This window comes from Saimiri boliviensis, chromosome 9, assembly GCF_048565385.1.
Source record: "Saimiri boliviensis isolate mSaiBol1 chromosome 9, mSaiBol1.pri, whole genome shotgun sequence".
NCBI classification, from domain to species: domain Eukaryota; kingdom Metazoa; phylum Chordata; class Mammalia; order Primates; family Cebidae; genus Saimiri; species Saimiri boliviensis.
The window spans coordinates 39,589,687-39,612,755 of record NC_133457.1 but is presented as its reverse complement, the minus strand read 5'-3'; the positions used below and the strand labels follow the sequence as shown (position 1 = coordinate 39,612,755).

The 23,069-nt window shown below is 38.9% G+C and overlaps 1 protein-coding gene across 5 annotated transcripts in view; it reads left to right on the top strand.

Annotated features, from left to right (window-relative positions):
• Positions 1 to 23,069, top strand: part of THRB (thyroid hormone receptor beta) — a 374,638-nt gene that overhangs the window by 312,328 nt on the left and 39,241 nt on the right. Inside the window, exon 1 of one of the 5 annotated variants that reach the window (XM_010346541.3) lies at positions 4,035 to 16,407. The exons of the other annotated variants lie outside the window; for them this stretch is intronic. Coding sequence (XP_010344843.1) covers positions 16,080 to 16,407 — 328 coding nt within the window. The 5' untranslated portion in view covers positions 4,035 to 16,079. Of the gene's footprint in view, positions 1 to 4,034; positions 16,408 to 23,069 lie in introns of those variants that run through there. 5 annotated transcript variants of the gene reach the window in all.

The window sequence follows — 23,069 nt, the reverse complement described above, 5'->3', positions numbered from 1 at the left end:
AATACACTAAATGAGTTGCTATGTGATATTCAAGCAAAACATAAATGAGATTTATGAAAAACATAAAATATTGAAGGGCATTTTTTTCTAGAGATACAGGGAAACATATTGATAAATAAACAATGTGACATTAAATTAAGCACATCTTTGGAAAAACAGAGTAATCACTAAAGTGATCTTAGAATTTGTGTTGAAACACATTATTAGTCACCCAGAAATTTCAAGACAATAAAATAATTTTCCACTTAGAAAAGCATAGTGTGTCACATGCAAGGATACACAAAGGCTCAAAATAAAGGGATGGAGGAAGATCTACCAAGCAAATGGAGAGCAAGAAAAAGCAGGAATTGCAATTCTCATCTCTGATAAAATAGATTTTAAAGCAACAAAGATCAAAAGAGACAAAGAAGGACATTACATAATGGCAAAAGGATCACTGCAACAAGAAGAGCTAACGATCCTAAATATATACACACCCAATACAGGAGCACCCAGATACATAAGGCAAGTTCTTAATGACTTACAAAGAGACTTAGATTCCCACACAATAATAGTGGGAGACTTTAACACCTCATTGTCAATATTAGACAGATCAACCAGACCTGAACTCAGACCTGGAACAAGCAAACCTAATAGACATTTACAGAACTCTCCACCCCAAATCCACAGAATATACATTCTTCTCAGTACCACATCACACCTACTCTAAAATTGACCACATAATTGACAGTAAATTACTCCTCAGCAAATGCAAAAGAACGGAAATCATAACAAACAGTCTCTCAGACCACAGTGCAATTGAGTTAGAACTCAGAATGTAGAAACTAACTCAGAACCGCACAGCCTCATGGAAACTGAACAACTTGCTCTTGAATGTTGACTGGATAAACAGTGAAATGAAGGCAGAAATAAAGATGTTCTTTGAAACCAATGAGAATGAAGACACAACATACCAGAATCTCTGGGACACATTTAAAGCAGTCTCTGGAGGAAAATATATAGCAATGAGTGCCCACATGAGAAGAAAGGAGAGATCTAAAATTGACACCCTATCATCAAAATTGAAAGAGCTAGAGGAGCAAGATCAAAAAAACTCAAAACCTAGCAGAAGACAGGAAATAACTAAGATCAGAGCAGAACTGAAGGAAATAGAGACACAAAAAAACTCTTCAAAAAATCAATAAATCCAGGAGCTGGTTTTTCGAAAAGATCAACAAAATAGACCACTAGCCAGATTAATAAAAAAGAAAAGAGAGAATAACCAAATTGATGCAATAAAAAACGATAAAGGGGATATCACCACAGATTCCACAGAAATCCAAACCATCATCAGAGATTATTACAAACAACTCTATGCACATAAACTAGTAAACCTGGAAGAAATGGGTAAATTCCTGGACACCTGCATCCTCCCAAGCCTAAACCCCGGAAGAAGCCGAAACCCTGAATAGACCAATAACAAGGTCTGAAGTCGAGGCAGCAATAAAGAGCCTACCACCCCCAAAAAAGCCCAGGTCTAGATGGGTTCACAGCCGAATTCTACCAGACATACAAAGAGGAACTGATACCATTCCTTCTGAAACTATTCCAGACAATCCAAAAAGAGGGAATCCTTCCCAAATCATTTTATGAGACAAACATCATCCTGATACCAAAACCCGGCATAGACTCAACAAGTAAAGAAAATTTCAGGCCAATATCCATGATGAACATAGATGCAAAAATCTTCAATAAAATACTGGCAAACCGATTGCAACAGCATATCAAAAAGATCACCCACCATGATCAAGTAGGATTCATCCTGGGGATGCAAGGCTGGTTCAACATACGCAAGTCCATAAACGTAATTCACCACATAAACAGAACCAAAGACAAAAACCACATGATTATCTCAATTGATGCAGAGAAGGCCCTTTATGCTAAAAACCCTCAATAAACTAGGTGTTGACGGAACGTATCTCAAAACAATCAAAGCTATTTACGACAAACCAACAGCCAATATCATACTGAATGGGCAAAAACTGGAAGCATTCCCTTTGAAATCTGGCACTAGACAAGGATGCCCTCTCTCACCACTCCTATTCAATATAGTACTGGAAGTTCTAGCCAGAGCAATCAGGCAAGAAAAAGAAATAAAGGGTATTCAATTAGGAAAGGAGGAAGTCAAATTGTCTCTATTTGCAGATGACATGATTGTATATCTAGAAGACCCCATCATCTCAACCCAAAATCTCCTGAAACTGATAAACAACTTCAGCAGTCTCAGGATACAAATCAACATGTAAAAATCACAAGCATTCCTACACACCAGTAACAGACTTAAAGACAGCCAAATCAAGAACGAACTGCCATTCACAATTGCTACAAAGAGAATAAAATACCTAGGAATACAACTAACAAGGAACGTAAAGGACCTCTTCAAGGAGAACTACAAGCCACTGCTCAACGAAATAAGAGAGGACACAAACAGATGGAGAGACATTCCATGTTCATGGTTAGGAAGAATCAACATCGTGAAAATGGCCATACTGCCCAAAGTAATTTACAAATTCAACGCTATTCCCATCAAGCTACCAATGACCTTCTTCACAGATCTGGAAAAAAAAAACACCTTAAACTTCATATGGAACCAAAAGAGAGCCCGCATAGCCAAGTCAATTCTAAGCAAAAAGAACAAAGCAGGAGGCATCACACTACCGGACTTCAAACTATACTGCAAGGCTACAGTAATCAAAACAGCATAGTACTGGTACCAAAACAGAGATATAGACCAATGGAACAGAACAGAGGCCTCAGAGGAAATACAACATACCCACAACCATCCGATCTTCGACAAACCTAACAAAAACAAGCAATGGGGAAAGGATTCCCTGTTTAATAAATGGTGTTGGCAAAACTGGCTAGCCGTGTGCAGAAAGCAGAAACAGGACCCCTTCCTGACACCTTACACCAAAATTAACTCCAGATGGATTAAAGACTTAAACATCAGACCTAACACCATAAAAACCCTAGAAGAAAATCTAGGCAAAACTATTCAGGACATAGGCGTAGGCAAGGACTTCATGACCAAAATGCCAAAAGCAATGGCAACAAAAGCCAAAATAGACAAATGGGACCTAATCAAACTCCACAGCTTCTGCACGGCAAAAGAAACAGTCAGTAGAGTGAATTGGCAACCAACAGAATGGGAAAAAATTTTTGCAGTCTACCCATCTGACAAGGGGCTGATATCCAGAATTTACAAAGAACTAAAACAGATCTACAAGAAAAAAACAAACAAGCCCATTCAAAAATGGGCGAAGGATATGAACAGATACTTTACAAAAGAAGACATACAGGAGGCCAACAAACATATGAAAAAATGCTCATCATCACTGGTCATTAGAGAAATGCAAATCAAAACCACATTGAGATACCATCTCACACCAGTTCGAATGGCAATCATTAAAAAATCTGGAAACAACAGATGCTGGAGAGGATGTAGAGAAATAGGAACACTTTTACACTGTTGGTGGGAATGTAAATTAATTCAACCATTGTGGAAGACAGTGTGGCAATTCCTCAATGACCTAAAAATAGAAATCCCATTTGACCCAGCAATCCCATTACTGGGTATATATCCAAAGGATTATAAATCATTCTACTATAAGGACACATGCACACGACTGTTCATTGCAGCACTGTTTACAATAGCAAAGACCTGGAACCAACCCAAATGCCCAACGATGATAGACTGGATAGGGAAAATGTGGTACATATACACCATGGAATATTACGCAGCCATCAGAAACGATGAGTTCGTGTCCTTTGTAGGGACATGGATGAACCTGGAAACCATCATTCTCAGCAAACTGACACAAGAGCAGAAAATCAAACACCGTATGTTCTCACTCATAGGCGGGTGTTGAACAATGAGAACACATGGACACAGGGAGGGGAGCACTACACACTGGGGTCCGTTGGGGGGAAATGGAGGAGGGACGGGGGGTTGGGGAGGTGGGAAGAGATAGCATGGGGAGAAATGACAGATACCGGTGAGGGGATGGAAGGCAGCAAACCACACTGCCATGTGTGTACCTATGCAACAATCTTTCATGTTCTTCACATGTACCCCAAAACCTAAAATGCAATAAAAAAAAAAAGAAAAGAAAAGAAGGAAATATATTGAAAGGTTAGGTGCTTATTCCTGATTGACAGGTTTAAAGATGTATTGTGATTGTAAGTTAACTGTATTTGTTTTTTTTTTTTTAATGGACTGTATTACTTAATAATCAGAAACAAATAAATACAGTTTTTAAAACTTTAAAAAAAAAGCATAGTGTGGAAGTGGGAAAAGTGAGTTCTAGAATAGGAACTAAAGGGGCTAAATTTCAGTACTAACTTCTTCCCTTAGTAGTTATGTAGGGTAGTTTTCCATTATGCAAAATGAATGGAAATACCTTCCCAACCAGTCTCATTGTTTAGTTAGGAAGACCCATGCAATAGACCTCACCATTATTATGAAGCCAATGTCTAAAGTCACACCAAAACTGAAATATTTTTGCATTTTTTTCTATACCATGATGTTCAAGCCACATCAGACTGTATTAGATTCATTAAGGTTTGCTTTTGAATCAAATGTTCATTTATAAAAAAAGAACAGACATTCTACTGTTGGCTTAGAAAATAGAAGACCCATGCAATAGGAAGACCCATGCAATAGACCTCACCATTATTACGAAGCCAATGTCTAAAGTCACACCAAAACAAATATTTTTGCATTTTTTTCTATACCATGATGTTCAAGCCACATCAGACTTTATTAGATTCATTAAGGTTTGCTTTTGAATCAAACGTTCATTTATAAAAAAAAAAGAACAGACATTCTACTGTTGGCTTAGAAAATAGAAGACTTCAATGATAATAATAGCGGTCTGAAGTATATTTAAAATTTTTCACTTTTCTTTGAATCTCCAGCCTTAAGAATACTATACTATTCACTTTTGTATATGTGCATTGTTCTTTTGGTTTGGATCCTGAGCTCTTTCTGAATAGTATGTCATGCTATCAAAGCACGAGGGGACTTTATGATTTGCCTTTGGTCTTAGGAAATAACAGTCAGAATAAAACCCTTGATCTTTATCCCAGGGTTCTTACATGAAAGGCACTGTGCTAGGACTCCAGTCTTTAATCAGCACTGTTCCATTCACTGGAAATACTATGCAAGACAGGCCTTGGAATAGTATAAACATGTCTGGGAATTTTGGACCCTACAATTCATTACTTGAAAACTTAAATGGAACAAATCCTGAATTTAGGCTGAAATCAGACTATATATTATTTCTCAATGTGCAAAAGAGAATTTCATGGACTAAACATCCGGCAAAGATTGTTTAGTAATGTTCCGAATGGATAAATTCCCTTGTCTAAGGTGTATAAATTCCCTTGTCTGACCTAATTAGGCCTAAAACATTTAAGTTTCTGGACCCATCAAAGAGGACAGATGACAAACCATGAAGAATCACTGCACGTCAGTCACCATAGTCCTGCAGTTTCCCAGACTCCAGTGTAAACTGCTAAATGGTGTAAGGGCAGCAAAACAGAGACATACTATTTTGTACATAAATACGGTATTTGCATGCATTTAGAATACTGCTTATCAGACTTACGACTGTGGGCAATTTACAGAACCTCTGCAAGTCTCAGTTTCCTTATTTCTAAAATATCTGTGAACAAGATTGCTGTGAGGCTTAAATGATATAATCTATATGAAAGTGGTTAGCACAGTGCATGAGCCATTGTATGTAGGAAGCAATGTGCGACCAAGCCAGAGAGATACTGTTCAACAAAACTGCCCATGGCTAGCATTCAGGTTATATGAGTGAGTGGCAAGAGACAGGAGTAGAAAGTAGTCAGGAGCCACATTACAAAACATTTCTAAGTCTTTAAACTCTATCTTAAAAAATAAAGATTATTGCACACTATGATTGGGGTTATGGGAGTGGCAATAGGTGACATACTTTTGATTCTCCTTTAAAATCAATTCCCCTAGCTGCGATGTGAAGGATGAGTTGAAAGATCAGAGTAAGATCGGAGGCATAGAAACCTGTTGGGTTAGCCCACTTTTCTCTTAAAAAGAAATTATGAGTTTAATTAAAATAGTAACAGCATAGAATAGTTGGCCTTTTGTGACAAAAGGCTGTGGCAAAGCTACAGAGAGATAAATAAGCTGTCACGAAAAGTCCAAGTAAGCAGTCTCTACTTGAACAGATCTGGATTTGAATCCTCACTCTTCAAATTACCCATTGTGCCCCTTCAGACAAACAGATTTTTTTTTCATCTGTTAAAAAAATATGACATTAGGACCAATACCTAATGCACACTGGTCTTAAAACCTAGATGACATGTCAGTAGGTGCAGCAAACCACCAAGGCGCATGTATACCTATGTAACAAACCTGCACGTTCTGTACATGTATCCCAGAACTTAAAATAAAAATTTTTTAAAAGTGACCAGCCATAGCTGCTGTAGGACTATTGTGATGTTTAAATAAGATGATGCATATAAGCACTCAACACAGAATCCGACACGCTGAGTTTAGTATTGGTATGTGAGGTACCTTGGAATCCAAGGAAAGGGTTTTGGTAAGTGGCTGGAATACAAGTCTGGAAGGCACACAGGAGACTGAGCCCCATCTGCACATAGCGGCAATAGCTAAAGTTGTAGACATTGATGACTTCACCTGGAAGATTATGTATGGTTACAAGAACGCTGAGAATAGAACCAAAGGTATGGCCAGTTGTAAAAGACAGATGAGGAGATGATCCCTTGAAGATGACTGAAAAGAACTGTCCAGAGATAGAGGAGACATCTGGGAAAAGGCTATATGACATGGAGGTTTCTGGTCTACCATGAATAGGTTATGACTGTGGAGTTAGGTAGAAGCAGAGGGCTTGTGCTATTGGATAGTACTATGTCCAAAGATCCAAAAATGTCAGCTACCACTGCTCCTTTTGGGAGTCTGGTGTGACAATGATAAAGTTCGTTAAGTACTATAGTACTGGTAGTACAGGCTCACCAAAACTCAATGTAGAGGCCAGGAAAATCGAGCTGTGCTAGCAACGTGGAGCACACCATTGTTTTTAGCCTAATTAGGCCTAAAACATTTTAGATCAAGGACAAAGCCAATACACCCGCCAGGACTAGAAGAAAACAGAAACTGAAGAAGACAGAAAGGAGTTTTGAGAATCCAGGGCTCACAGTAACAGCTGATGATGCTGGAAAAGTTGACACAGACCAGCTAGAGCAACTTCAGCCTTTACCAAGACAGTGGTTCTCAAACTTTACCTAATGTCAGAATCCCCTGGAGGGCTTGCTATTCCCACCCCTCAGAGTTTCTGATCCAGTTGGTCTGGGGCGGGCTGTAGAATTTGCATTTCTAAGAAGTTCCAGAATATGTTAATACTGCTGGTTCAGAAACCACCGTTTGACAATTACTGACCCAGGGATTTTGGAGTCTGTTTCATAATCTTTGTGGAACTACAAAAGGCTGTTGTCTTTAACTCACTCATCCTAGGAATTGACATAGTTCATGTAGCAAAAGGCTGCTGTCACTGAGTTTATGGTATCTTTTGGACAAATGTGCTAAACCTCTGTGAACTAAAACATGCAACTCCAAAATTTAGACCCACGAAGAGGTGTCCAGGTTGAGAAGGCCACCAGGACCTTGATGAGAGTCTCTTTCCCTTTGGAAATCTCTCAATTCAATTATTGGGCCTGCTTCCATTGGCCTGGGCCCTAAGAGTGTCTTGCTTCTACTTCAATGTTCTAATCAGAGCAATTTGTTGTTTCCATTGCACCAGATCAGAATCCATTCCCTTTATGAAAGTAAAATACTGTCACTTTTTCAAGCACATTTTTGTAAAAGTATACGCTGCTTGGTGATGGATTGTGAACAAAAGTCTCCCCTTGGTGCCCTTTTGTAGAGCTCTGACAGGCTAGAACTATAAAAAGCTTTTATTGAATACCAGTGGAAAAAAAATAGAAACAAATTCAGCGTACAATATGTTTTAAAAGAGGAGAACTCTGAGTTTCTATTCCTACCAAAACAGACTTAACTCAAGAGCCCAAGAGGCCCTGGTCTTGTCCTGCGGCCACCCAGGGATTTGCATTTCCATGTGTCCAGCCCGCCTCTTCTGGCCAGTAGCTTTCCTCCTTGGTAAAGACCCAAAAAAGGACACTCCCCTTCTGCAGATTTCTTCTCTCTGTTTTTGGTGTATAATCTGAGAAATGCATGTTATGTATTCCTGCCTTAACTCCAGAGTATATATCTGACAGAGCAGACAGCTAGGTTTTTCAAAGTATGTTTCATGGAACCCTTGTAACAGATGTTACAAGATACACACAGGGTTCTTCGATCAGACATGTTTAGGACATGCTGTTATACAAAGTCATTCAAAGTGGTATGTGTGTGAATCTCCAAGAGAGGAGCATGTAAGGTGTCATTTCCCAAACTCATTTCATCATACAATCTTTTTTTATTGTTTTCTCTTTAGATCATCTCTTGGGACAGTATTATTGGGCCACTTAGGGAACACTATCTGAATATTAACCCAGTAGCCATGGTGTTCACTTAATAAGAAGTACACCATCACAGTAGTTGTAGGGGAAGAGGAGTCATACTAATTAACACTCCGAGGACTGATGAAGTGAAAGTTTCTAAAATGGTTAGAGTTTTGCATGATCTAGTGACTCGAGGCTTTATATAATTTGGCAGAAATCCTGAGGAGGTAGAATCAATCCCCAGGCTTAGGACAAGTCCATTTACTCCCTTTCCTCCACAGCAGCTTTTTAACCCTACAACACTAGGCCCAGTTGGGAAAATAAAGGCCCCACCTACAATAGGAGAAATGATACAGTCAAAGCAAGAGTGGCTCATGGCCCTAGTAGCCTCCACCTACTGTGTGACAAGTCACTTCATCCCTTTGGGATTCAGTTTTCTCATGATCAGATAAAATACATGTGGAATGCATAGCTCAGAAGTTCCTGCTTCATATCCTAGGATCCTAAGAAACCCTAAAACAGGTCTTAGCCTTCATAAATGTTCCATACGTGTTAGGGTCTAGAGAAAGGGCTGCTTTAAAGTTCAGTGGTCGGGAAGTTCCAGGAGCTTGCCCCTGCTCACATCTCTGGAGTTGCAGTAATGTGGAGTCCTTTTTAAAAAGCAATGAGTCCAAAGACGCCAAACCTTGACAGTCCAAGAAAGCATGCTCAAAACGTTTTTGTACACCGCTTTAGTTTCCCCCAAAATATATTAGATGTGCTTTGAGTGCTTCAGTGGTAAGATGGAAACCCATGCTTCTTTACATTTTAAAGAGAACTTTCCTCAATTTTACTAGCTCCTTCAAAGGGCAGGAAATGTCTCAATCATTTTTACAATCTTTTTTGGGGCAGAGATGATTGGCACTGTAATTCCATAACCTCGATTGAGGTAAGTTTAATAAACAGCCCCATCTCTGTTCTCTTGTGATGAAAATATAAAAGAACAAACTGGTTCGATTTTAGACAGGCAGATATCTCCCAGGAACTTTCAAGCCTAAGAAAATCCACTTATTGCAATATGTAACATTTTATCTTTTTTTTTTTAATGCACACGGATTTTGGTGCATAGAGAGCCCTTCATCTTTTTTCTGAGCGAGCAAATGTTATTATGTATGTGATGAGAGTCAAGGCTTTCAGGCCTCTGATGGAATCAAGAGCTTCCTGACACACAAAGTGTCATTTAAGCTCCAAATAAATGAGAAGGGCTCCGTCCAGTTCAGAGCCGAAGGGAGAAAGATATCAGACACAGTAAAGAACATGTGCAGCGTCCTTGAACTGAGGCAGGCAAAAACATGGAGTGCCCAAGGAACAGTGAAAATGCTGTTCTGATTTATGTCAAGGAAGTGGGAGGGTTGATGAGAAGTGGGGAAGGGCCACCTTTTGGTAGAGGTTTGGATCTTGTTCTAAACACAGTACAAAGCCACTGAAGGTTTTAAACAGGGAAGAGACATTATCTGATTTGCAGCCTGTAAAACAGCACTCTTTGGTGGCTGTGTCAAGAAAATAATAAAGTGACCCAAAGCCAATGAGGAAGCCAGAAAGGAGTCCATTAGGAGATGATAATGGTTTGGACTGTGATGATGGCAGTGGAGAAAAGGAAGTAGTTAGATTAAACATATATTTTGAAGGAAGAACCAATGAACTTGCTAATGGATTGGATTTAAGTAGTGAAGGGAAGAGAAGAGTTGGCTAGAAGGTTATTTGCTTAAGCTCCCAGGTGGATGGTGGTGCTAAAGATGGGAAGACTGTGAGAGGAACACATTTTAGAAAGAATTAAGTTGGGGCCGGGCGCGGTGGCTCAAGCCTGTAATCCCAGCACTTTGGGAGGCCGAGGCGGGTGGATCACGAGGTCGAGAGATCGAGACCATCCTGGTCAACATAGTGAAACCCCGTCTCTACTAAAAATACAAAAAACTAGCTGGGCATGGTGGCGCGTGCCTGTAATCCCAGCTACTTAGGAGGCTGAGGCAGGAGAATTGCCTGAGCCCAGGAGGCGGAGGTTGCGGTGAGCCGAGATCACGCCATTGCACTCCAGCCTGGGTAACAAGAGCGAAACTCCGTCTCAAAAAAAAAAAAAAAAAAAAAAAAGAATTAAGTTGGAGATGCCCGTTGGTTGGGCAAATGGAGATGTCAAGTTGATAGTTGAATATAAGATCCTGGTTTCAGAGAAGACATCTGGGAATCTGGGATGGAGATATCCACTTGGATGTCACATATAATTAGAATTTAAAGCTATGAGACAGGATGAGATCACCAAGAGCAGGGCTTGGCAAACTTTTTCTCCAAAATACCAGATGGTAAATATTTTCAGCAGGCTATAAGGTCTCTCTCAAAAGTACTCAATTCTGCCATGGTGGCACAAAAGCAGCCACAGACAATATGTAACAAATAAAGCCTGTATTCCAGTAAACTTTATTTACAAAGCAGGTAGTGGGTCATGCTTGGCCCACAGGCTAAAGATTGCTGACCCTGACCTAGCGTGTAGACTGAGAAGAGAAAGTAGCACACGACAAAACCTGAGAGACATATATATGTATATAAATTATAATTAAATAATTATTATGTATATATGAAATTATGTCACTTACTATGCCAGTCATCACTCTACGCGCTTTACTTATATAAATGCACTTAATCTTCACAATAACCAATGAAGTGAGTACTGTTATCTCTGTTTTACAAATAAGAAAACTGGGACCTAAGTAAGTTTACTTCTGTTTCTTGAGAAAAAAAAGAAGTCCAGAAGTTGGCAGTTCACAGCTGGTAGGGCTATTCTGTGTACTTCAGCAACCTAGAATTTTCCAGGTCATTCTTCCACAATCCCTAGAGTATACCCCTCATTCTCATGGACCAAAATAATGGCTGGGGCTCCAGACACTGCAGGGAGCAGAAAGTCGAAATGAAGGGGAGGTTAATGGAATGTGCCAGTTGTCTTTTAATCAGTCTTTGAAGTTTCCTAGAAACTGCCTTACAACACTTCTATTACATCTCATTGGCCAGAAATTAGTCACACAGACATATATTGATAAACGAGAAACTAGGATGTATAGATTTTTTTTCTCAGGGGTCATGAACCCGACTAAAATTTAGAGGTTCAATTACTAAAACAGAAAGAACAATCATTAGAGTAGAAGTTAAAAAGCTCTGACCAGTTGCTTTAAGGCTTCTCAATTATCTTTCTTTACGTGCCTTTTTGCAAGTACAGTTCATTGATAGCATCCTTCCTAAGACATTTCTGCTCAGCCATTGCATACCTCAGGCCTCCACTGTTGATGTCCTACATACTCTTCAATTCCAGCTCACTGGCACCTCTTCTGTGAAGCCATCCCCAGCACTCTACGCAGGTTTCTCCTGTGTCCACCCCCCATACCAAGTTTATTCCACTTCTCCTTGTATTTCCTTCTTTCCTGGCCTGCCTCCTTTTGTGCTGCCTCCTCTGCTTGACTGGTTAATTCAAAGGCAAGTGAAACCTGGTTGAAGTGTGGAGGGTAAATTTCTAAGAACTAAGGGAAATATGTAGTGAAACTGCAAATGAAGAAAAAGGATTTAGTACATAGGATTCCCTGGTCCTTGGTGAAGGGACTGGGGTCACGCATCGAGTAGAACAGTGGTTCTCAAATGTTGCTGCTTATGCAAATAACCTTGGGACCTTCTTTTAAAAATCTTGATGCTAAAGTTTCATCACATAATAATTAAAGTGGACTTTCTAAGAGTGACACCTAGGCATCAGTGTTTTTAAAGTTTCTCAGGGCTGAGTGTGGTGGGTGTGAACCACCATCTGTAATTTCAGCACTTTGAGAGGCCAAGGCAAGAGGATTGCTTGATGCCAGGAGTTTGAGACCAGCCTGGGAAACATAGTGAGATGCTGCCTTAAAAAAAAAAAAAATAGCTGGACATGGTGATGTGCACCTGTAGTCCTAGCTACTTGGGAGGCTGAGGCAGGAGAATTGCTTCATCCTAGGAGTTCAAGGTTACAGCGAGCTGTGATTGTGCCACTGGATTCCAGCCTGGGCTACAGAATGATACCCTGTCTCTTTAAAAAAAAAAAAAAAAAAAAATTTATTAGGTGATTTCAATGTGCAGCTGTATTTGAGAACCAACACAATTGAAAATAGAGGAAAAGAGACAGAAAGAGAAAAACAATTTTCCTCCTTCTGAGACCTTGAGGGTTTATTGTTTACCTGTGAGGTTTTCCACACATAAGTTGTTAGTCTTATTCTTTTAGGTTATTTCCTTCCAGGAATAGACAAAGATGTGCATGTATGTGTATATATATATATATATATATATATATATATATATATGTGTGTGTGTGTGTGTGTGTGTGTGTGTGTGTACACATATATATGTATATATATACATATATAATAAATTATTATTGATTGAAGCACTTCTAATGGGAATTATTAAAGTCCTCCTGGTCTATTTAAGGCAGTTGGATGCACTATAAGTGAAATAACTCTTAAGCTGCTCTTTAAATAATTAGAGCAGGCAATCAAGAAAATAAGACAACACCCTTACTGAAGTTTACCCCATTTGTGACACATAATGTGTTTAGATTGCTCTATTGACTTTACGAAGAAGCATGCAAGACTGATCACAGGTGACAGATGTGATCGCTTCTATCAGGATGTGAGGGGCCATGTTTCAAATTCAATGTGAGTGTTGAGCTTCATTTTCAACTAATAGTAATGGGAGTTTCGTGCATTCATTACAAGTAAAGAGTATTCCCACTTGGTATGAGGAGTGTATTTCAGAATGTTTTGTTCTGTTTTCTCCAAACAATAAACGTTAGTGAGGAAGTGAGTGCTCTTAAATATGTTTTAAAACTTTTTTTAGTTTAAAGATTTCTGAGGGAAGTCAGGATTTTTTTAATTCAATAAAAATGCTGTTGATCTTTCAGATGTTTAGCAAAAAGTGAGAGAAATAGTTTTTCAGCAGCCGTTGTTTCCTTTTTCATTGCAGTGTTTATATCCAGTTTCAGGGGAGAATAACTCTCCAATTTTTCAAGCATATTTAGAGATTTCTGAAAATTATTTTTAAGTGTTCTTTTGGAATGAAAGTTGAGGCTCTGATTATAGTTGATATTGTTACTGATGAAAAGCAAGAAATTGGATTTCTGCCTTTAATGAAAAAGAGAGGGAGCCAGGAAATGCATTGGGCAAAACTGCAAAGCAAATGGGTTCAACACAGTGCTCTTAACCAGAAAAAGAGACTTTGGAACATGTACATTTGCCAGAAAAGAAAACTGCTTTATTGAAAGGTTAAGTTTTAGATTAGTCTTGGGAAATTTGAGATAAATAAATGAGATCAGACAAAAAACATAAGGCCTGGATCCTTTTTCCTGGAGTTTTCAGAACATAGTTATTGCTTGGAAGGAAATGTTTTGACATTTCCAGTAGGGAGAAAATGTTAATTGTAATATTGTATATGTGTTCTTAATAACACTTGTGTATAAATCTTTTATTTGTTTTAAGAGTAATTGGAAAGTAAAAACACGATTAAAATGTTAGCTGTGTTCTTTAATCCTTATGGTAGCTTTTCATGCTTTCTAGGATATTATGATTCATTTTCCAGGTTCAGATATATACCAACTGAAAAACATGCTTTTGCATGTTTTATATCAGTTGCAGTTTTTAAAGGAGTCATTACTGTCCTCCACATAGGTCTGCCTGGGTCTCCTTTCTAATTTTGTCGCATCTTTTGCTCATTCTATAATTCCTCACCTTTTTCCCTTAAGTCTATGGCTTCTTTACTACATTTACAAAAAGTCAGCACTTAAAGATAGCACAACTCTGGTTCACTTGACTGCATATACAATACACATGCTATTAAGCTGCTTACTGGCAGGAATGGTGATTGTTTTTCTGAGCGGCCACCTCTGTGGCCACCAACTCCCTGCTTTGTACTTCACAGACACCCCATAGTTTGTGGAATGACTGTAATACCCTCTTTACTTCTGCCATGCGTCCCTGCCCCAGAATTCCATGTTGCAATTGATGACTGGAGCTACATGTCCAAAGCAAATGTCTCACTATTGAAAATTACAATATTACATTGTTGACGGTACTTTAGAGAAAAATACCAACAAGGTCACATGCTCATGGACCAGCAGGAAGCCAAATGTAAACGTCACTACCTGAGGCCCAGCCCTGAAAACAGACTGCCTAAGAAATGGAAGGAATCCCTAGTATAGAAGAGCAGCATCTGCCCTTCCTGATGTCGTGATCTACAGCTATGCATATACGTAACATGCACACACTGGCCACCATCCACTTGGAGAAACTACCATTAGTAATCATCTTAGCAAGCATTTACAATCTAATTTGGTATTTGTTAACTTCTTAGTTAAAATGATGATTCTTACAGAAAATGCTGTTCCCTTTTTGATCACTATCTTTAAGTACATGAATACCACTTAAATCACATTAAACCTTGAAAATAATCTCAAAAGCAGATTTCAATGGGAATAAAATGGCAAGTGTTTACAGTTTTCCACGCACTACTGGTCAGAGTACTATTAAGCACCAACAGAAAAAGAAAACTACTATATAATAGGAGTATTCCTCATTTAGGGGCATTGCCATACGCTCTCTCTCATGCCTTTATAAAGAAAACATAAATCACAGAATTGAACGGTTAATGTAAGCTTTAGGTCTCATGTAGATTGGTGCTTGTGAGGTAAAAAATAATGTGCAAGGAACAGAATAAAACTCACTTGCAGACATCAGCAGCATTTTCAACTGTGTACTTCTTTGGCATGTTTTAAAACCCATCGGGACCTATGTGTCATGGGAAGATGGCTGGATCATGGTATTAAAAGCCAGTCAGTAACATTCAACAACAGATTCAACCACTAACATTTGCACAGCTAGATTAATGTTTTGGAGTCAGTCAGTCATCAGGCTCATTACTACTGGATTTTCTCTGGTTCATGCTAATAAACTAGATTATTGATTTTAGGATTTTCTTTGTATCCAAGGATATTCTCTAAGATGTCTTTATAATGTTTCATGCTTAAGCTGTCAACCAAAATGACATAACAATGAGTAATCATTTTCTAATCATGTTAAAAGGGGTTAAAAACAGCGTATAAAATGAATCTTAGCAGCTTCAGAGTAACATTCTCGCTGTCACTCCCCTATCTGGGTGGAGGTCATTCCTACCTGCCTGCCATCTTCCCCAGGAATTAACTAGCTGCATGCACAGCTTAAGACCTTTGATAGTCATAAATCTGCTTTCCAATATGTTTGGATGGCAGAAGAGCTCAAAAGACACCTCAGTCTAAATAGGATTTTAGCACATCAGGTGCTATTACAAAGTAAAGCAGGCTGGGTTGCTGTGTTGGTGGTGGTGTTTATTCATCTTCCCTTCGCGTTTCATGTGTATGTATGTATGCTTCTCTGCGTATATGCCCAGCTCTCAGGGTGTATGGGGCTAGCGAATGCATGCGTAGAGTGTGTGTATATGTAAAGTAGAAACTGAACCAGGGAAACAAAATGAACTACTGTATGCAAGAAATATATGAAGTGCACCCAGCTGCCGGCAGCAATTGCTACATGCAGTCCACTGATTATTACGCGTATTTCGAAGACAGTCCGGGTTACAGTGGTTGCGATGCTCAGGCTGTGCCCAGTAACAACATATATATGGAACAGGCCTGGGCAGTGAATCAGCCTTATACCTGTAGTTACCCTGGAAACATGTTTAAAAGCAAGGACTCTGACTTGGACATGGCCCTGAATCAATACAGCCAACCTGAATATTTCACTGAAGAAAAGCCTACTTTTTCTCAAGTGCAGTCGCCATCGTATTCTCAGAAAAAAGGTAGGGACCATTTTGCTTAAATTTGTTCAAAGTTTCACTGTTTATTTTCGTTTCCTTTTAAAGTTACGGTTTATATCAGCTTCGTCAAATCTTTGAATTTGAACGCTAAATATTCGCAATTAAAAACGGCAGTAAGAGGGGTTGCTAGGTGATTGAAGGACTCTGGGAACATCAAGATTTCCAAGCACTTTTTTTTCTTCATCTGTGAAAGCTGGAGTGAGTTGGCTCTCTCGGGCTGTATTTTGCATGTGTGTGTATATATTGCCCAAAGTGACTATTGTAAGCTTCTTTGCGAAAGAAAATCTGTAAAAGGTGTCCCGTTGGCAGGTAAGTGTTGTGGTGTTTGAAGTGGGATAATTCTCCCCAGTTCAGGTTCGATTAAAAACTCCTTTAACTTTTTTCTTGGGACTTCATTTTGAAAGTTTATTTTAGTTAACTAGTTAGTAAAATATTTAGTGATTTCTTTAATAGTACTATAATATTGATATGCTAGGATCTATAAATGTTCATTTTAATATATTTACTTAGCCATGTAAATGGTAAAGAATCTATCTGTAACCATGTCAGACTGTAAGAATGTTTGTTCCAATATGTTTGGATGGCAGAAGAGCTCAAAACAAAACTGATAAACTTTACCTTGCTATTGTGTCCCAGTCATATCAAGTGAACTCTCTTTATGAAAGCAAGTGAAACACCCTTCAAAATAGCTAATATTAAAACCAGAACAATATCTATTTATCTTAATAGGCACTGTGCCTTATAATGCTATTTAAATATCTGTCCATAAAACATTTCTTGTGTTATTGAAAACTAAGATAAGAGAGACAAACAGGCAGAACTCAGGGCATTTAGTAGCAACTGGCAAATAGGAATGCTTTTGAAAATAGTGTAAATTCTAGTTCACATATGCCAGAATCTCATGTTTTCTCTATATAATCTATAGGATATTGCATAGAGAACCAAATTTACATGTTTCTGTAATTTACAAAAACATGATGTCCTTTGATCCTCAAACATAAATTTCTCTGTTAAATTCATCTTAAAACGTAATGTGGTTTATTTAGTTGTTTTCTATAAAATTTATCATTTGCTTTTCTTAATGTGACTCTATAATTGAAAGTGGTCTGTTATAAAAACAAATGAACAAAACTTTATAAAAACAAAAACTAGAATCTATTTAATTTTTACTATAGTGTTATTCCATAACTTCCAATTATGAAATATTAAGGGGATTACAACATAAAATATATTTAGAGCTGCTCATCTAATTTTTATTTACAAATATAGAGTTTTGTATCCTTTTGAAGGCCATCAGAATATCATTTATTACAAGGGACACAGAGCGTAAGTCCTCTAATGGAAACATTTGAGATAGATTGAACATGTGCTATTTCATTTAATATTATAAGTAATTTAACTTTGAAAAGAAGAAATTAATATTGCCTCATTAAACATACTTGGATATGCCTTTGGTAGTGTTGTAGGAAAATATCGGTATCTGTCAATCTATCTGGTCATGCTGCTATTCTCAAAAATTCCTGCAGAACTCTTCAGGCGCTTTTCTCTTTTGTCTTTTCACCCTGTTTTCTTCAATCCACACTGGGGAATATTTGCTTATAAAATCTTAAACCCGGGATTCTTTACTAATTAATTTGATGCATGAACTAGAGGAAAAGACACATTGTATGCATATATTGATGTAATTTCAAAGCCATATGTCATTGAAAGGCCACCGCCACCTGCCAAACTCACTAAATCAAAGCAGGCAAATATTCTTAAATGCACCATTATTTACTTTTACAAGTCTTCAAGTAAATCCCAGTAAAACTAAACCCAGCTGTTAACTGTCTCTTAGGACAAAAGGTTGTACCCAACATGTTTATCCATATTGATCCACTATTGATTTTTGTTGTGTTGAAGGACATCAGTAGTGTCTCATTAAGGCAAAATTAAGACCATAAACAGGTGTTCAGTGGGGCAGGCCTCATTTTCCAATTGGATTTTTATCTATTCACAATAGATAAAAATTCATAATTGCTTCATCTGTGTTCATTGCTGTCATTATAGCTTTATAAACTCTAATAATGCAGCTGTCTTAACTTTTTGTTTATTTTTTTAAGGATGGCTTATTTCCTAGCCTTTATTTTCTTCTAGTATTTAGAGAATCATCTAAAAACATTACAATCTTGTTTTTTTTAAAAAAAAAAGAGTTATTATAGGTACCAACTATTGAAATAAAGGAAGGCCACACTACCCGATGTTAAAAATGGCTATCTTAATTGGTAGACTTTAGAATGACTTTTAGTTTTCTCTGGATTGTTTTTCTACAAAGATTTTTTTGCATTCATCGCCAAGAGAGAATAAGTTATCAAGTTCTTGAAGCATTAAGAACATGAACTAAGGAAGAGTCAGATTCCGTTCATTGAATCACATTTAAAATAAAGCTTCAAGAATTGAGGAGGGGAAAACCAATGTAATTTTCACATTGAGGAAGGCTGAAATGTGGAATGTAGTATCTGCCTTATTTTTCATATGAATTATGAGAAAACAAATTTTTTATTTTTCAAAGTTAGAGACAAATGAAAAGAACCGTACCATTCACTCAGAAGAGACGATATTTGCTGTCATTCTGGTGACATAGCTGTGAAATGCTATACTAAGCCCTCACGGGGCCAGTGCTGACTGCACACTTCTGGCCCCCACAAATTCAGGAGAAGAAGGGAGTAAGTTTGGAATCAGATGGAAGAGAATTGGCAACCAGGGTGTTGTGCTTCTCCTCTGTGACTGAGCCTTCATCAAAATAAAAAGTTGACTTTTCTTCCTCTTCCTTTCTGCTTTCTTTCAAAAAACAACATTTGGAGGTGGAAGTGCTAGCTGTTTCCACCACACATTCTAATTACATTCTGACATTCCCAAAGAGTTTCCATCTGCACCTGGCTGCTCTGAAGGCAGCTTTGCAGGTCCAACTCTCAGTTCGGTCCTGGCCAGTCGGGTCTGCTGAAACAGCATCTTCCCAGGAGTCTGCCTTGGGCAACTCTCCTGCACGGGATTCTTAGCTTGACCTTCCACATGCCATCTTACTTGATAGGAATTGCATGTTCAAAAAATTTGCCAGAGTTGGTTATCATGTCCAAGAGAATAAGAATTTCCTGTTTTTAAGCCAGGATCAAGGAGATGGGGGTGAGAGGGTTGTCCTATTCAGTTTTGGTTCTGACTGTATATGTTCTTTCTCTACAATCACATTTTTAGTTGTGCAGAAAGAAAAATTAATAACCGAAGCAGAAACTACACACAGAATTGTGCTTTCTGAAGCAGAAACTACATACAGAATCTGCTTTCATTGCCCCTCTGACTTGGCGACAAAATTCTTTTTTAAAATTTGTTTCGTGTTCTATAGCTCTGTTGACTCCACGTGAACAATTACATAGGCATTTGAAATGAAAATTCAGTGGCAAGTTGGGGGACGTCTTTTTCTCAAGCTTTCCCTTCCTTTCCTTCTTCTTTTCCCTGTCTCTCTCTCTCTCTCTACTTTCCCTCCATCTCTTTCTTCTCTGTCTTCTCTTTTTCTCCCTCTCTCTCCCGTCCTTACTCTTCCCCTCTACTTGAATTTTTATTTAAACACAGATGTGAACAGTCCATCTAGTTGAGTATTAAATAAATACTGTTGAGTATTAAATAATCTCTTTTAAATGTCATAGTTAAGTGGTTCATGCAATCATAGAGTTTTCAACAACATGTATGTAATTTAAGGATGCTGATGGAACATTAGGATTTTAAATTAGGTACTGCCACCCATATACTGTTCAGAGGCAATACCACTCCAGAAAACAGTAAGAAAACTTTTAAAAATACAGAACACATATGCTGTACAAAAGGTTAAATGAAAGTGCCTCTTGGCACCCAGAAATGAAAGCAAAGTGAGGAGAAATAATCGTTTCCAAACCAAGTCCAAGTGCAGACAAAAGAGTGAGCTGACTCTTTCCTTTTCTTTCCTGAGAATTAACTGTCTTGTCAAAGGCATGTCCTTCAGAGATTTCACTGAATGCCCTAACCTCATCCAAAGCATGCATTGCCCTTACTCATAATGAAAGCTAACAGTAGGAGTCTAAAGCATTATGAGCAAATGGAGTCAGACGCCTGGCAGGCTTACAGAGGAAAGGGGGTACTGCTGACTTTCTGCATATGAAGTTCACATCCACCACCTCGCATAGCTCCATGAATACTTTTTCATAATCAAGCACAATGATTTTTTCTCAGCTCTCAGCACTCAGGTGCATTCAGCCTGAAGTCAAGCTGCTTCCCGCTCTGCCACCCACTCTGGTCTAGCTTATATGACCCCATCTTCTTATGGGTCCCTGGCTTCACCAGTGCCCACTTGGTTATCTGTAGTCTTCCTGTTTCCAGAGCCTTGGGAATGCTGCACTTCCGTGCGCTGTCCTTGGTACTTCCCTCCTATCAGCTCCCTGGGTACCAGCTGTTTTAGAGGATTTCCTCAGTTCTCTTGGAGACTTCTAGAATGTGCTTTTGAGCAGTCACCCCACACACCCCTTTTCTCTATCTGCAGATACATCCCAACATGTTGTCCTGTCTTTCTTCTTCCCAGGTTCACCCTCTATTGCTTTCTGAAGCCTTCTGGGGTCAGTTCTTCCCCACACTCTACACCACCACAGGGCTCCTTCTCAAAGTTTTGGGCCCCTTTCTATTATCACAAATTCTACCAACTCCACCCTGCCCTCAAGAGTTCAATTTCGATTCTGGCTTTGGGCTTTTACTCACATCCTCTCTTCCAGAAATCTTGGCCAGTCTCCCCCTGGGTTCCTCTCTCTGTCACCCCAGTCTCCATCCCTGAACTGAGATGCTTTCTTCCAGCTGTCGCCCACTGCCAGCCACACCCTGGTGGTACATCTTGCCACTGTCAGCCTGCATCGCTTTATGACACCAATTCAGCTCACAGCCCACCGGCCTCTTCTATTGACCAACAACACATTCTCTCCATCACCCCTGCTCTCAACCAGCCCTGCCTTCAAAGGCAGATGTCCTTTGTTTTATACAATAGCTCTGAATCCTTTGTGTAAATCACCTTTGAAAATTAATATATATAAAGTATATTAGACTAGGGTTTCTTAACCTTGGCACTATTGACATTGGGGCCACATAATTCTTTGCTATGGTGGCTGTCCCTGATGTTTAGCAGCAAACCTGGCCCCTCTATCAAACACACACACACACAGCAGTTGCAGCATCCAAAAATGTATCCAGACTTTGCCAAATATGCCCTGGGAGGCAAAATCACTTCCGCTTGAGGACCACTGTGTTAATGGTGAAGAACTTACTACTTAGAGAATATCTGAAGTAAAGGATCTTTCATAATGGATCTTTTTATAATGTTAAAATCCCTCCTACATTTCCAGATGTCATATTTAAATGTTCATATATTGACTTCTGTCAAAGTGGAGTGCACTTGAACCTACATAACCATATGTACATGCAACATAACACTTACATATATGTCATAGCTCAATTTCATTGTTGGGATTTGGGTCCTCCTCATCATGTTTGCTTGTTTATGTCAAATCTATCTAGACCATAAGCACCTTGAAACCTGCAACCTCTTTTATTTCGCACTCCCCAAAGCACACGTCCACATGACTGCAGGATACGCCTGCAGGGAGAGCAGTACAGCTCATAAGCACACTGATGGTGTTCTGATGACAAATGCAACAGCTCCTTCCTCTTTGTATAACATAAGGCTGAAGGGCTGATAGCCCACATTTTTAGAGCTATAACCTTGAATCCCATTCTGAATAGATTTTCAGGTAAAGAAATGACACTTGTTTTTCTCAAGGGTACAGGACATGACATAACTGTGGGTTCTTCTGCATGAGCCCAAAGCTATAAATTGCTTCTCACAGCAAAATCAGCGGCAACTATCCCCCTCTCTGGTGACTCCTTCTGTTGCCTCCCCTAATCTTCTGATGACTTTGCCTTCCTGCTTTCTAATTCATGCCCTTTTTTAAAACAGGAAATGATCTCATCAGTACCAGGGTTCTACAACTCCAATGCCTCTGAGTATCGAGAGAGAGAGGGGGACAGAGAGAGGGAGAGAGAGGAGGGGGGCAGAGCCAATTTTTAAAACCGGGAGCTAATTTTTAAAAGCAGTCCTACAATGGCTGCTTAATTAACATTTTTCAACCAAGACACATAATGCTTACATAGTATATGATAAGAATATTTTTCACTTCCATGAACAGTTGTGTTCTAGGTCTGGGCACGGTGGCTCACACCTGAAATACCAGCACTTTGGGAGGCTGAAGAGGGTGGATTAATTGAGGTCAGGATTTCAAGACCAGCCTGGCCAACATGGCAAAATCTCATCTCTACTAAAAATAACAAAAATTAGCTGGGCATGGTAGCGGGCACCTGTAATCCCAGTGACTTAGGAGGCTGAGGCAGGAGAATCACTGAACCCAGGAGGTGGAGGTTGCAGTGAGCCAAGATTGCACCATTGCACTCCAGCCTGGGCAACAAGAGCAAAACTCCATCTCAAAAAAAAAAGAAATATGTTATCATTTTTCTCAAACTACTTTTGTCTTTCCACTTTGATAAAGACAAAGAATTCCATGAAATATTTCTTTATTTATGAAGAGGCATAATGCAAGAAC